General features: G+C 36.0%; 1 protein-coding gene across 9 annotated transcripts in view; it reads right to left on the reverse strand.

The window, feature by feature from the left end:
- Positions 1-16786, reverse strand: part of Pds5b (PDS5 cohesin associated factor B) — a 172095-nt gene that overhangs the window by 91318 nt on the left and 63991 nt on the right. For 8 of the 9 annotated variants that reach the window (XM_048341535.1, XM_048341534.1, XM_048341533.1 and 5 more), the window contains exons 7-9: positions 14142-14222; positions 6323-6463; positions 3589-3704 (exon numbers count right to left, since the gene is read on the reverse strand). In XM_048341535.1, the coding sequence (XP_048197492.1) occupies positions 3589-3704; positions 6323-6463; positions 14142-14222 (338 nt within the window). Of the gene's footprint in view, positions 1-3588; positions 3705-4730; positions 4962-6322; positions 6464-14141; positions 14223-16786 lie in introns of those variants that run through there. The other variant, XM_048341537.1, reaches the window with a different exon arrangement.

Here is a 16786-nt window from a genome sequence, read left to right on the forward strand (position 1 = left end):
GTGTAGCTTTTCCAAGTTCAGATTTCTCTAATTCTATTTTTCCGATATTACTAAAAGGCTCTCTCATTCCTAAATCTTGATTTCATCATATTAGGATCCCATATTTTTAGTTTCCAACTTTATTATCTTTAAGTAGTCGTACAAAGCAGTTGATTAAAATAATAGATCTTGATCAATGTCATCCCTTTCAACATTCTCACCCATCCGTCCCATACCTACCCCTTTCCTCATTCTTGTAGAATACCGGGTGTTTTTTTTAGGCAAGACTATTTCATAAATAGTATTGTATTCCTCAAGAAGCATACAATACCTAGTCATCTCTCAAACACCGATATTCAAAGTATACAATAGGTCACCAGGGAATGCACAATAGCAATTTAAAAAAATTCTTTAAGGTACATGAAAGTAAAACCAAAGATTTCTATCTACCAAAGTACTACCTTAATTCTGCAAAATTAGAAGGTTCTCAAATCCAGTTTCTAATGATTTAGAAACAAAATTTGGCATTTATATGAGAAAAGACTTCCAAATCAATACCAAATTACTAAAAACAAAGTGTCTTAGTTTATGAGAAAAAAAGTATTTTTCCATTACAAACTTTGTCTCCCAAAAAATAACATTATAAAATCTGGCATATGGGCCCCATAGCTTTTCATTTCAATTTTTTTTAAATTTTATTGTCACATTGAGGTACAGAAGGGTTAGAGTTAAATATATAAGGTAATGAGTGCATTTTTTGTTTGGGTATGTGTTTTTTGAGTGTTTTGAATTCATTCAATCTTTTTTAATCTTACATACTTACATTTTCAACTAAATATGTAATTTTGTTATTACAAATAAATTAATAAAACATCTGAAAATATAGACTCCTTAAATTTGGTGAGATTCTCTTGGTTTCACATTGGGAGTGTTTTCTTTGTATTATTTTATGTAGTACTATAGGCTGTTATACTACTACTAAGCCACATGTTCTATCCCAAAACTTGGTAATATTTAATACTGTGTGAGTTTTATGTTATTAATATTGAAAGACAAAAATACAACGGCATATTATTTCTCCTTTGGAAACATGTAAAATAAAGTCTAATATTAAGTCTTTGTTTTGTTTTTGTTGCCAGTCCTGGGGCATGGACTCAGGGCCTGAGCACTGTACCTGGCTTCTTTTTGCTCAAGGCTAGCACTCTGCCACTTGAGCCACAGTGCCACTTCTGGCTTTTATCTATATATGTGGTGCTGAGGAATCGAACCCACGGCTTCATGTACACCAGGCGAGCGCTTTACCACTAGGCCATATTCCCAGCCCCCTAATATTAAGTCTTAATTTAAAAATATAGCAAATGTCCATACAGCTATGCACCACATAGTATTTCAGTCATCATCCAGTAACGTACACAACGGGCTGAAAAAATATGGCCTAGTGGTACAGTGCTTGCCTGGTATACATGAAGCCCTGGGTTCAATTCCTCTGAACCATGTATACAGAAAAAGCCAGAAGGAGTGCTGGGGCTCAAGTGGTAGAATGCTAGCCTTGAGCAAAAAGAAGCCAGGGACAGTACTCAGGCCCCTGAGTTCAAGCCCCAGGACTGGCAAAAAAAAAAACACAAAACAAAACAAAAAGATTATATCACTAAGGATGTGTTGAACATCTTAGTTTGTGTTAAGTCCTTTCTCATAATGTATTTCTGTGATTACATGATGCATGACTATACAACAGAAACATACTTAAAAGTATAATTCCATTTCAAAATATTCAAGTCTTGAAATTCAGTTGCATGATCTGGTAGTAATGTACCTATTGTCCAAAAAGAGGTCTACAAATTAAATCACAAAAGTCTTAATATTTTATTAGATTAACTTCCTAATTGAGTATTATCTGTGGATTTCAGTTGAAGCTAAGGAATAAGATTAAGAATTTGGAGTTTTAATAAGTGTGTGTGTGTGTGTGCACGTGCATGGATGCATGTGTGCACACACAGGCATCACTTAACAAGTTAGAAAAACTAGATGAAAGGATTAGATTTACTATTAGTAACTGATAACTAGCTCAGCACCAAGCTCATATCTGTAATCACAGCTAATTGGGAAAATGAGATTAGAAGAATTTAAGTTCAAGGCCAGTTGAGATAGGAAAGCTCCTAAGACAAACCCTCACTGAAAACTGGATAAAGTGGTACATGCCTGTTTTCTAGCTACAGAAAGCTTAACATCAGTAGGATTTGATCTAGGAACATACCTGGACAGGAAGTGAGACACTATCACAAAAATAATCAGAGTATCCAGGCATCGATGCTTATACCTATAATCCTAACTACTCAGAGGGCTGAGATCTGAGGGTAGCAGTTCAAACCTAGTCCAAGCAAGAAATTCCATTAGGACTCTTTATCTCTGGGTCAAGTAAGTCAAGTGATAGAGCACTAGCCCTGAATGCTCTACCTAGCAAAATGACAGTGCCCAATGTCTGAGTTCATATAAATTTTATTAATTAACTGAACAGGGTAAAAAAAACAAAACAAAAAAACCCTGGAAATGTGGCCAGTAATAAGAGTACCCACACCTGGCAATGTCTTGATTCCAAACTCCAATACCGACAAAATAAATACATTAAGTAATTAAATTTTAAAAGTGATAGCTGTTACAATGGAAATAAAAGTGGAGATACTATAACAAAAGGATTTCACCACAAAGAAAATACAGTCAGTCTTTAATCTCATTTGTTAATAACTTCACAGCATTCTTTGTTATGACAATAATTAGAGGGAATAAAATTCCTTCTTTAATCTCAGGATCAAAGTAGATTTCATCCAGAACATCTGTACTGCTTTTGGTATTTTCAAGTCCAGTAACTACTTACTAAGAGTAAAGAAATGAACCTCTCCCATAGAAAACACATTTAAAGTTCTGCAGCTCATTTCAGTTTTGTGAACCGCTAAAAAAACCTCAGATCATCACTTCCTTTAAGAAATACAGAAAGAAAATTAAGAGAAATATACAATCATTTTTTATTTTGTTAATATTCTTATCTTTCAGTATCTCCAAATACCTATTAAGATATAACTTTCTATAGACAGACTGTCTCTCGAGAAGGAATTTTCAACCAGAATTAATCACTGCTTTAAAATAATCATTTTAATTTTACATCTGTTAGTACATGAGATCATTTTTGAATGAACTACCTTAAAAATAGGATAACGGATGAAAAGAAAGAGGAAATTCTAAATACAGCAATCATTATCAACATGCAAAAATTCCACATATAAAGCCCTTCATTTTTATGATTTCAGAGAACATATCTTAAATGTGAATGGTGTTTTAGAAAACCAACATAGAGCTAACAAGGAAAAAGACTGTCAAAAAAGGTATCTGCAACTATGAGGATAGAAAATGAACCCAAGAAATGAACCCAACTGAAATTGTTTTGGGAGGGAGAAGCGTGAGTAGAGTGACAGAGATGGTGAGAATGATTGGGATACATTGTGAATATGCATGGAGATGTAACAAAGAGCTTCCCCATAATAATGTAAGCTAAGAAAAAATAATCTAAACAGATATAAATATGTAATGCTTTAAACAAAAGCCACAGTCTTATACCTTCCCAAGTAGCACTGCCAAAGTGGTTTGTTTTGAGAAGCCAATTCTGAATCCTTTGCCCCAAACATTTTTGCCAGCAGTTTAACAACTTGGAGTCGTTCCTCATTATCATTGCTCTAAAATAAAACACAAATACTTTTTAAATTATAAGGCAGAAATTCACGACATGGCCCTATCCTGAGTTCCCTTATTCTCCAATCACAGAAAACCTTATATGAGCTCCAACTGATAAATTACGTAAAAATGGTCACCATACTGTTCACAAAATTAAATGCCACAATAAATGCTCTAATTGTTATTAAAACAGTACCCCCAACATGAAAATGTCTCAAAAGTCTAAATGTTAGACTCCATCCTACAATCTATTTCCATTCAATCACAAATTGAAAATCTACTAAAATATCTTTTAAAAATGAGGCTCTAAAGAAAAATATTGTAAGCAGGAAGTCCTACTGTAAACAGAGAACTCGGTATGACTATAGTCTAGCTCTTTGTAGAAAGCAATGTGTCCTGAATCCTTCCAATAGGAGAACCAGCTAATCTATATATACCAGATTCCTAACGGAAGTTCAAAAGCATAACTGTAACACCTTACATATGTAAAAGTTAAAAGTTTCAATTTTATGTACTAAATTGCAGGCACCCTGGGGGTGAAAACTCCATTTTATTGTTGAGTTTGGTACTACCAACAGATAACACAATGTGTTAAATGAAAAGGAAACTACAATGATGGACTTGAACACAAAATGTGACAATCATGTCTATCAATCAAGTAGCACTAATATTCAAGGTGCTATGGATGGCACTCTACTTATTTTTTAAGCAATGTCTCAAGCTAGCATTCAAGAACCTTTATAGTATGTGCTAACAAATCTTTTTATTCCTCTAATTATGCACTCAGCACTGGCTATATATTTGAAGTCATTTCTTTAGCTTCAAAACAAACATGATGCCTTGATTTTATTCTCATAAGTTCTGTTTCACCTAGTCTGATTTACCACATGAAAATCTACTAAGCTTAATTATTACTGTATTATTAGTAGCAGTATATGGCCAGGAGTGATTTAAACTTTATGCTACCTTCTTTATAAACTTTAAAATACTATAATAGTGTTCCACATATTCACCCAGCACCTTCCTACCTCTATATGCTTCTGCATGCTGTTTTCTTTGCTTCAATTGTATGCTGTTTGTATTTCTTACGACACTTATAATATCTGGCCTCTTATTAGATCTGGATTTTTTTTCCTCTTCCTCCCATACTAGATGTTAAGTTGGCTGAAAGCAGGGATGATAACTTCCTTATCTTTATATTTCTCATAGTGTGTAGGAAAATGCACATAGCATTTACTTTATAGTTTTACTAGAGAAAATCAGATAAACCAACAAAATAATTAGAAGTGTGACTGCCTCGCCTCACCAAAATTGCTAGCCACATTAAAAGGGGGAAAGGGAAGCCAGTTAATCAAATGACCAAAAGTATGCACCAAAATAAAACAAGAACAATTATTTAGTGGTTATTTAGAGTACCTATTAACTATGCATTAACTATTTTACTTTGAAAGAGATAAATCAAAAACTTTAGAAATAAAAAACACTGCATGGAAATAAAAAAGTACTCTGGGTTGCTATGACTTCAAACCCCAGTATCATCAAAGAAAAAGATTTGAAAGGAGAAACTATATTCCTTAATTCTACCAATGAAATTCAATTTAAGAACTTCATGTCAAGGCAATAGGGACATGTTCCCTTAAGAATCCATGAATTTTCACTATATCAAAAGTAAACAAACTTGAGAAACAACATATTCATAAAAGAAAGCATTTGGAGAACTGGTGTGGCCACACCTTGGTAGGCATTCCAGGAGGACTGTAGTTAGAAACTACCAGACAAAAATGAAAGACCACATCCAAAAATAAATAAATAAACATAAAAAGGACTGGGGGCATTTGTCTAACAAGTGTAAAATTCCTGAGTTCAAACCATGGTACTGGGGTTAATTTTTTTGTAATTATGTGAATAATGAGCTCTAAACTACTTTTCTAGCCCAATCAGGAAGTCAAGGGAAGTGTTATAAACTATGTGTTGAAAATACAAGCTTACTCACTAGACACTATGTTGAAAATGAGCTATAAAATTTATGAGTAGGAGCAGGTGGGGAAAATGGAAAGTGAGCAAAGAGGTGACACTGTCCAAAAACAAATGTATTCATTATCTGATTTATGTAACTATAACCCCTCTGTACACCACACCTTTATAATAACAATGTAAAAGAAAAAATGTGTGTACACATACATGTTTATGTGTGTACACACACGTACACACATGTGTGCGTACACTCACGCGGAAATACAAGCTCAATGTAAAAAAATTACCCAAAAGTGGTAAAGCCTTGAGCTGAAAAGCTCAAAGACAGCACCCAGGCCCAGAGTTCAAGCCCCAGGACCAAGCAAAAAAAATAAAATAAAAAGTTAACCAAATCCTAGACTTAATCCAGAAAAACATTATGTGGAGGAAAAAGCTATCCTGCTGATTTAGTAAACACCTACTGCCGGTCAGGCACATGTCAGATATTGGAGATATACAGATAGTCAAGGCACAAATGTCTAAATAAATAATGGTAATAGTGCCTCAACTGTTAAGATTCAGGTAAAATTATTGTAAATAATTTAAAAGCCACAAATAAATCTTTACTAACCTGACTGAAAGAACTGTATTATTTTTAAATAGTTACCTTTAATTTAAACTCAAGCTGGGGTAAAACGGAGAGCAGCAAATGACTATCTATATTGTAGAGTTCCAAAATTAAGTCAAAAACATGCTCTGACAAATCGCTGATAGATGTTTTCCCAAGCATCAGAACCTGATTGAAAAACTTTGAGGGAGAAAAAAAATTAGTAGAAACACCACAGATAAAATATTCCTTAAATATCATAAACCAAGTTCATTATTTTATACAAAGATCGACATATCAAAATATTTTCTAAAAGTAGGTGGAACAACTATAGGCTATATAACACATGGAATTCATCTTGCACACAACATGAGAGTCATTTGTACTGACTTATCAATTAATACATCAATAAACTTTACCTTCCAAATATATTCTGTTCCCCATTATAATGCTATATTCTGTTTGTGATAGGAAATTTTGGTGCCAACTTGACTGAACAAAGTAATATCTGCATTGCTAGTAAAGTATTATTTCTGAGTCTATGTTCAGGATCTTTCCAGAGGACAAGTGGGGGACACTGTCCTCAATGTGTACAGGCACCATCCAATTGACTGGATGCCCGCAAAGAACAAAAAATCTGAGGAAAGTGAATTCACTCCCTTTTAGAGCTGTGGCATGCTTCTTCTGTCCTTGGGCACCAGAACTAGAAGTTTTCCAGATTTTGTAAACACAGTCTTGTATAAAGGACTTTAGCTTTGGACTGAGAGCTAAACCACCACTTCCCTGTTCCTTCAGCTATATAAAACATCCTCGGCCTCCAAAAACACATGAGAGCTAATTCCCTTAATAAATTTCTTCACATAGTTTTGTGTCTCTGGAGAACTCCTACAATGCCTTAATCATCTCACTTACTAGATAAATGATTAAGGAACGGGATAACATCTTCTTCATCTTAGCACACGGGAAACAACAGCTTCTAAAACAAAGCTTTCAAACTGAGCACTGTGGTACACAACTGTAATCCCCGCACTTAAAAGCATAAGGAAGGAAGATCATGAATTCAAGACTCACCTGGGCTAAATTTAGCAGGACACTTTCTCAAAAATATGTACATACATACATACATACATACATAAATATATACGTAAAAAGTTTTTTTATACCTTCACAATGGAAGCCAATTCTATTTTTTCATACAGTTTTAGGAGTCAGTAACAGTGGTTCACATCTATAATCCCAGCTACAGGGGAGGTAGAGTTTGGGAAGATCATAGTTTGACACTAGACTAAGGGGCTGGGAATATGACCTAGTGATAAAATGCTCATCTTGTATACCTGAAGCCCTGGGTTTGATTCCTCAGCACCACATATACAGAAAAAGCTGGAAGTGGCACTGTGGCTCAAGTGGTAGAGTGCTAGCCTTGGCCAAAAAGAAGCCAGGGACAGTGCTCAGGCCCTGAGTCCAAGGCCCAGGACTGGCAGAGAGAGAGAGACTAGACTAAAAGTTAATGCAACTCCTCAATCAATAAACCAATAATGGTGAGGCATACTTGTGACCCTACCCATGGGGGAGTTACCATATAGAAAGATCCAAATCTGAGTGTGGCCTCAGACAAAAACATGAGACTCCATCTGAAAAATAACTAAAATAAAAAATGCTATGGGTGTGGTTCAAGTGGTAGAATACCTGCCTCTCAAAGGTAAGGTCCTAAGTTAAAACCCCAGTAGCACCAGAAAAATAAAAACCTCATAGTTCTACTTCTAATTCAAAACAACTTCTTTCAAATCCTTTTTGGTCTTCTTTTACAATGCAATAAACTGCATATGTGTACAATGTTTATTAACACTAATTAAAAGCATACATGAACACAGGCAACCAGCTGTGACTAGTTTCTATACTTGGGTTTTTCATCATATTATACTGTTTCTTCCGATCTAAAATCATCTAAAACCATAAAAAAATGCATCTAACCCAGAGCATATTGAACATATTTTAACAATTTCCTTGGTCTACTACAGAGAGGGAGTTAAGAATTATTTATTCCACACAAACTCTTCTAATTTCTTCAACAGATATCACACAATTTGGCTTATTAGGTTTTTGCTTTCTATATTCAAAGTACACTGAAAGAGTTCACATTTCTGCTTCCTTTTCAGTTCATAGGTTGTTTTTAAGTGAAGTCCTTTAGGTCTATGAACCAGTACAGACTACCTAGCCAAGAAAGATAAGAACAAATTTGATTTTCTTTATCTGTTCTAAAAGTAATTTGTCCTTCCTATTCACCAATTTTGTGGAAAAAATAATTTTAATACATCAACAAGTTCTTATTCAGATTGGAAAAACGTAATTTTTTTCATTTCCACTCACAAATTTTCTCCATTTTTAAAAATTAGTAAAATAAAATCCTTCAATTTACAAACTGGACACTGTTGTGGTCAAATCAACAACATCTTTTATCAAACTGAATAAATAAAAACAAAGGGGCTAGGAATGTGGCTTAGCTGTAGAGTGCTTGCCTAGCATACATGAAGCCCTAGGTTCTATTCCTCAGCACCACATAAACAGAAAAAGCCGGAAATAACACTGTGGCTCAAGTGGTACAGTGCTAGCCTTGACCAAAATAAGCCAGGGACAGTGCTCAGGCCCTGAGTCCAAGCTCCAGGACTGGCAAAAAGAAAAGAAAGAAAAAGAAAATTGAATCTCTGGTTTAACTTCATACAAATTCCATCAAAAACTTCTACTGTGAAATGCAGTGTCTCCAAGAAGGAGATGATTAAAAATTGTTCATGAGGGAAAGTGGGAGAAAAACCCCTATGGAGGGGGTAACAATGTTTGACAAGAAATGAACTCATTTGGTCTGGGAATGTGGCTTAGCAGTAGAGTTCTTGCCTAGCATGCATGAAGCCCCGGGTTTGATTCCTCAGTACCACATAAACAGAAAAGGCCAGAAATGCTGCTGTGGCTCATGTGGTAAAGTGCTAGCCTTGAGCACCAAGAGACTCAGGGAGAGTGCCCATACCCTGAGTTCAAACCCCAGGACTGGCAAAAGAAAAGAAAAAAAAAGGGGGGGGGGGGGGGAGGCTGGGAATATGGCCTACTGGCAGGAGTGCTTGCCTCGTATACATGAAGCCTTTGGTTCAATTCCCCAGCACCACATATATAGAAAACGGCCAGAAGTGGCACTGTGGCTCAGGTGGCAGAGTGCTAGCCTTGGGCAAAGGAAGCCAAGGACAGTGCAAGGAAGGAGGGAAGGGAGGGAGGGAAGGAAATGAACTCATTACCTTATGTATCCAACTGTAACCCCTCTGTACCGCACCCTGACAAATAAATAAAAGTCTTCTCCACTGTGTAACAAAGCTTAGCACAGAGCCTGACACAGTAGACATTCAGTGTCTATTTAATACATGAATAAATAATATGCATCAAGTACTCTGAAAACAAATATGAGGGCTGGAAATATGACCTAGTGGTAGAGTGCTTGCCTCCCATACATGAAGCCCTGGGTTCGATTCCCCAGCACCACATATATAGAAAAAGCCGGAAGTAGCGCTGTGGTTCAAGTGGTAGAGTGCTAGCCTTGAGCAAAAAGAAGAAGCCAGGGACAGTGCTCAGGCCCTGAGTTCAAGCCCCAGGAATGGCAAAAAACAAAACAAGCAAACATGAGTAAAACAATCTAAACCTTCTATAAGAACTTAAAATTCAAAGAAATTTATTGATTTGATTAAAATACTTTGGGAGAGGCGGAAGAATGAACAAAAGATGAACTATACAACTTATGGGAAGGGATAGGAGGGGAAAAATGAAAGGTCAACAAAGTAATGAGTAACCACGGTCAAGTTATGCAGTTTATACAACTATTTAATAATAAAATTAAAAAATTTAATCATGAAAAATATTTCCTTCTAAGCAGACTTAATTACAATACTTCCTTCCAAAAACCATTAGCCATGGGGCTGGGGATATGGCCTAGTGGCAACAGTGCTTGCCTAGTATACATGAAGCCCTGGGTTCGATTCCCCAACACCACATATATAGAAAATGGCCAGAAGTGGTACTGTGGCTCAAGTGGCAGAGTGCAAGCCTTGAGCAAAAAAAGCCAGGACAGTGCTCAGGCCCTGAGTCCAAGGCCCAGGACTGGGAAAAAAAAAAAAAACATTAGCCAAAAATTTACATACTACAAACTTAAAAATTTACCAACATTTGCTTCCTGATGAAGAAATCACCTATCATAAATTCAACTTCACATTTATCTAGCTAATTTTAAGTTTAAAAGTGTTTTTACATTAAGTAACATTCTCCACAACTATCACAAGAATTACTAACCCTAATTTACACAGTCAAGAACATAAATTTGCAGAGATTAAGCAATTTAACTAAGTTTTATTTATTTCATTAAGACTCTTAACATATTTTTTTCAGTCCAACAAATCAATTTTAGGTTGTATCCTAACACCTAGAGTAAAAAAGCCTTATAAAAAATAGTATCACTAAAAGAAACGTGAAAGAACTTTCTAGTAGTTACTACGAACTTTTTCTTTTTGATACGGTATTACTTTTTAAAATATGTGTCCTATTTAGCTTTTCAAGTTTCCACATAACAACTAATATTTAAAAAGAAAATAAACTGGGCGTCTATGGCTAATGGCTATAATCCTAGATATTCTGAAGGCTGAGATCTAAGGATGGCAGTTGGAAGCCAAACAGGGGAGAAAAGTCTGTGAGATTCTTAACTTAATAAACTACTCAGAAAAATCCGGAACTGGCAGCACTGTGGTTCAAGTGTTAGAGCGCCTAGCCTTGAGCAAAAGAAGCTCAAGGACAGTGCCCAGGTGCTGACTTCAAGCCCAGGAGCCAGCATTTTTTTAAAGTGATTTCATACCTAGTTATATGGGCTTAACTTTTAAAAGACTGAAGAGAAAAAAATAACTATTCCCAATGACCTCTTAGCCCTCAAAAATAAATAAATAAATAAATAAACCAACCAACCAACCAAGGGACAAGAAGACAAGAACTTAGCATGGTGGTACATGCCTATAATCCCAACACTTGGGGGCTAAGGCAGGAGGATGTGAAGTTTAAAGCCAGGATTGGTAGACTATAGCAGCCTAAGCTAGCTACATAGTGAGATTCTATTTCAACATTCCCCCCCACCCCCCCCCACCCCACCCCGACACACACACACACTCCTGGGAGAGAGGGAAAAGGAAGGAGGAAAAGAGGGATAGAGGCAAGGAACAAGGGAAGAGAGGAAAAGGAGGAGAGAAAAAAGGGAGAGAGGAGAGTAGAGAGGGAAGGGTGGGGAAGGGAGGGAAGGGAGGGGAGGGAGGAGGGGAGGGAGGGGAGGGAGAGGAGGGAGAGGAAGGAGAGGACAAGAGAGTTGAGGAGAGGGAGGAAGAAGGGAGGGAGTATGGGGGAGGAAGTGGAGGGAAGGATAAAGAAGGAGGAAGAGAGGGAGGGGACAGGGAAAGGAAGAGAAGGAAACTGAGGGAAAGGAGAAAGAGAAGAGGGAAAGAAAACAATAGACAGTACTACAAGTAAGGACATTAATCAAAGTGTTGTACTAGGAACATTTTACAAGTCCTTTGCCCTTCCCCCATTCTCTTTACTTCTGACAAAATAAAATGTGAAACTGTAGAATTGTACTACTATAGATGTACATAGTACAATTCTACAGTTTCACTCAGAAGTAAAGAGACAAGAACAGCAAGAAGGGCTGGGAATATGGCCTAGTGGCAAGAGTGCTTGCCTCATATACATGAAGCCCTGGGTTCGATTCCCAAGCACCACATATATAGAAAACAGCCAGAAGTGGCGCTGTGGCTCAAGTGGCAGAGTGCTAGCCTTGAGCAAAAAGAAGTCAGGGACAGTGCTCAGGCCCTGAGTCTAAGGCCCAGGACTGGCAAAAAGAAAAAAAAAAGAACAGCAAGAAATGAACATAAATGATAAATACTATGTAAAGTTTTCACACTGATTTTTAGCAATATGGAACTATTAAAAATATTTCCTGGGCTAAGAATGTGGCTTAGAGGTAGAGTGCTTGCCTAGCATGCATGAAGCCCTAGCTTCTATTCCTCAGCACCATATAAACAAAAAAAGCCTGAAGTGGCACTATAGCTCAAGGAGTGCTAGCCTTGAACAAAAAGAAGCCAGGGACAGTGCTCAGCTCAGGCCCTGAGTCCAAGCCCCAGGACAGGCAAAAAAAAAAAATTCCTGTCTTCTTTAATGTTTATTACAAATATTTTCAAGCATACCTCAAAACTGAAGAGAATAGTATAATCAATCTAATTGCATACTTCCAATTAAATATGGTTTTAATCACTTTAATCAGGCCAATCAAATATTTTCTCTGATCCCAGAAGAGATATCAAAAAGGTATGGTGTTCTTTCCTCATTTTTTTTCTCTTTTTCCTTGTCTTTCCTTATTTTTATGCCAGAAAAGAACATCAAAATAAGGATTGGCAGGATCAGTTTAATTAATAACCACCAGGAGGAGCTCATCAAGTGTGCTCTACTAGGCCAAGAAAGGGCCATTCAGACACCCCAAACAAAGTAAAAGCAGAGGGAAATTAATTCACCAGAAAGTTTAAATTTGGGTCTTTGAGCCCATAAGCCAGAAACAAAATTAAGGATCTACCAAACTACTTGTTTGATTATATACTGCTCTTCAATGTACATCTTTTCATGGTATCTCATAAACTGACTTTATATATACTATAAGAAAATTTCTCCTTCAATAATTACTCCACAAAATTTAACTACATAATTCTAAAAACCTCCCTTGCTCTTTAAGGAAGACAGATCCTTTGTTTAGAAGTGGTTGAAAACAGAAGGCAGACAGAAAGACAAAACAGCTAATTCCAGAAGCTTTTAACCGTTTCCTAGATTTGTGTTCCAAGGGGTACCTCTCTCTAGAGTGAGTCCACCTGGAGGGGTGCAACTCCACAGAACTTTGGAGACAAAATAAATTATGAAAAAGCTATTACCAGCAAAAGTCGAGGCTAAAATACACTTCTAAAAAAAAAGAAAAAAGAAGAAGATAGTCAGCTATAAATAAGCAGAACTGGAATAATACTTAATGGACTCATTTCATTGCAAACCTTTCTCTCCTCTCTCAGTGATAGCAAACTTTTTTTTGTTAGCTTATATTAGTTATACAGGATGACATTTCATTGTTATAGGCCATACTGTATTACAATCAACTTCCCTCCCTCTCTCATTCTCCCTTAAAAAAACAAACAAAAAAATCCCCAACAGGTTTCACTTTCACAGTTACAAATGATATATTTCAGTAGTATACAACGTTCTTAATCCTCCCCAATAGCCCAACCCACTCTGAAATCCCCACCCAACCACAATCTATTTCCCATCCTACAATCCTTCCACTGATAACAGCTTTTCATGCTGTCCTCATCTGCATTTGCATTTCAAAGTTGTATACTTGTGTTACAAAGTTAGAAAAGTAACTTATTTTTACCAAATTGCTACTACCAGATACAGTTGCTTTCAGATTCTAGGTCAGGACATTGGCTCTTCTTATTGTAACAATTTAATATCCAACAGGCAGCAAGCAATTTCTCTGGACAATAAAAAGTTCCATATGCTTTATCTTATTGCCTTTATTTCTAATAATATAAATGGCATACCCTGCCAACTCAAATAAAAGTTATTGTACTTCCTAGAAAATTTGAGAGAAACGAGTGAATGAACAAAGAAAATGAGAACTAACCTTCCAGAAAATAACCAAGAATAATTTAAAGAAAGGAGCAGAAAAAAAAACTATTACTAGTTAAATCAGAGGTAGGTAATACTTGCTGAAATTTTGCTGCTAATAGTCTATATTTTTAGCTTGATATTTCTGAAAAACAGTAACAAGACTTACATTGGTAATATATGGCTCAATGGCTTGAGCTGTCCTCTTCAGTAAAGCTTTTGCCAAATCATATGCTTGCTTGTTTAAATTCTGAAAAACATAACCAATATGTAAATTACAACACACACACACATACACACACATACACACCCCATATCTAATGATGCTTTGTTTAGTTTGCAGTGCTGGGACTCAAACCCAGATTCTTACTTACACACACTAGGCACACACTATCACTGAACTCTGTTCTCTGTACTATACATACTTCTGTATTTCTATGAAAAGCAAATTATCTGTACTCTTGAGTAAAGGAATGAAAAAACACATAAAAGAAATCAAGTAGGATATTCTTCAGTAAAGAATAAGAAAACAATCCATAAAAAATATTAATGCCACTTTTCTTAGGACAATCTGGCCTACTAGCTCACAAACACCTTTCCAAGCAAGAATATTGTTCATAACAGAATGAAAACCACATAGATAAGAGGAAGAATACTTAGTCATCATAAATGGTAAGTCTAATCTCAAATTCAAATCAGTTCATTTGTGTACAAACCCAGGTCCAAAAGGAGCAAACATAGAAGATAAACTAGGTTTTCATGTGGAAGCAATAAGGAAACAGACATTTTAGACAGCTGTGAAAATGCAAACATATCAAGCACAACTCAGGCACCCAACAAGAAATTAAACGGTAAAACTTTTTTTTTAATTTGAGGAAAAAATGCTTTAAATTATTATTCTAAGAAAGTCTGGTAATGAAAAGAAGAACAGAGGGCCTAAAATGAGGTTGCTACTTAGGACTAAGCACATTCCAGAGAACAAGATAGGAAACACACATCCTTTTCCCGCCTAGGAACACAGTGCCTTGAGCTCGCAAAGCAAGTCCTCTGCCACATGAGCCCCAACCCCATCCCATCCTTTCTTTCATTTTTTTAAATAAAGTAATTGTAATTTATTACACAAAGTTCTGGGTTTTTGGAAGTCCAAAACCAAAGCATCAGAAAATTCAATGTAAAAATATCCTTAAGTTAACATTCTTAGGCATACCTCATACATTTTTGGTCATTTCTAAGTGATGTTTACTATTTTGCTACACAGTATGCTACACCATCATTAACTCAGCCCTGAATTCAAAAATATTAAATTATACAGGTCTTATACATAACTCCTTATGCATATGAAGAGTATATTTGTGGAACTTTTTATTTTATGTTTTTCAGATGGGCTGCTTGGTCCTATAATTTCTTACTATAGACTAAGTAGTTACTTAGGAGGTAAAAGTAGGAGAATCACTGTTCAAAATCAGTCTGAACAGTTAGTGAGAAACCCTTCCTGAAAAACAAACTAAAAGCATAAGGCCCAGAAGTATAACTCAAGTCATAGACTGAGTGCAGAGCAGGGGAAAGGCCCTAAAGTCATTCCTCATTACAAGAGAGGAGGAAAAAAGGTTCCATAAACTAATCCTTTGTCAATCACATAAGTAAAAACAAATCTCAGTCTGTATTTGTCGTTTCAGTATTTATGATGCCCTAATTCATACTGAGGCTTTTTAGCTTAATGTAATCAAATCTATCAATCTTTTCTTGTATGGCTTGAATTACCTATCTTTAAGAATTCATTTGAGGAAGTGGCCCTGTGGCTCAAAGTGCTGTAGAGCTCTAGCCTTGAGCTGAGGAGCTCAAGGACATCACCAAGCCCCAGGGTTCAAGCCCCATGACCAACCAAAAAAAGAAAGAAGAATTCATTTGAGCAGTGAAGTTTTTTATTTCAAATGAAATTTTTAAAAATCAGCTCCGGGGCTGGGAATGTGGCTTAGTGGTAGAGTACTTGCCTTGCATGCATGAAGCCCTGATTTGATTCCTCAGCACCATATAAACAGAAAAGGCCAGAAACAACGCTATGCTCAAGAGGTAGGGTGCTAGCCTTGAGCAAAAAAGAAGACAGAGACAGTGCTCAGGCCCTGAGTCCAAGCCCCAGGACTGGCAAAAGAAAAAAAAAATCAGCTCTCCAGATTCAGATATTTATTCCACATTATAATGTATTGTTGTATAGGTTATAAATAATCTTATTTTCCATATACATAGTCAACAGCCTTTAAACTACTGCTAAATCGCCCATTACTCCCTCCAATGATTAGTAATCCACTCTCTTTATAACTGTGCATTCATGTAAATTATCTATTGCTTCCATGTGTCCATTATCGTTTTGATTACAGATAAAAAGACTACAATAAATGTTTTCACTTTTCTATTCTTCAAAATTACTTGGTTATTAATCATTTGTTTCTCCATGTCAATTTTAGATTAAGTATTAGAAATCCTTTTTAATCGATTTGTCATCTAATTTGATTAATGACCATCATAATTCCAACAACAAATCTCTCAATATGTTATGAAATCTACTATGCTTTTAAATTAACTGTGATTCTCAACATATATTTGGTTAACTTTAAGTACTTATGTCTTTGTTAAAGTACCATAAAAACTTTTAAGGTTATGCTAACCAACATATACAGTTCTTAAATCTAGCAATTTATAGAACTCTGCCAGTTTTTTACCTGTATACTATGGGAATTTTTTTTTTCAGTATAACTGTATCAGTTGCAAATAACTGCAGTATTTGTGTCTTTCTAATCACTTCATATTTGCCTTGTT

This window comes from Perognathus longimembris, chromosome 3 (genome assembly GCF_023159225.1).
Source record: "Perognathus longimembris pacificus isolate PPM17 chromosome 3, ASM2315922v1, whole genome shotgun sequence".
Classification (NCBI taxonomy): Eukaryota; Metazoa; Chordata; class Mammalia; order Rodentia; family Heteromyidae; genus Perognathus; species Perognathus longimembris.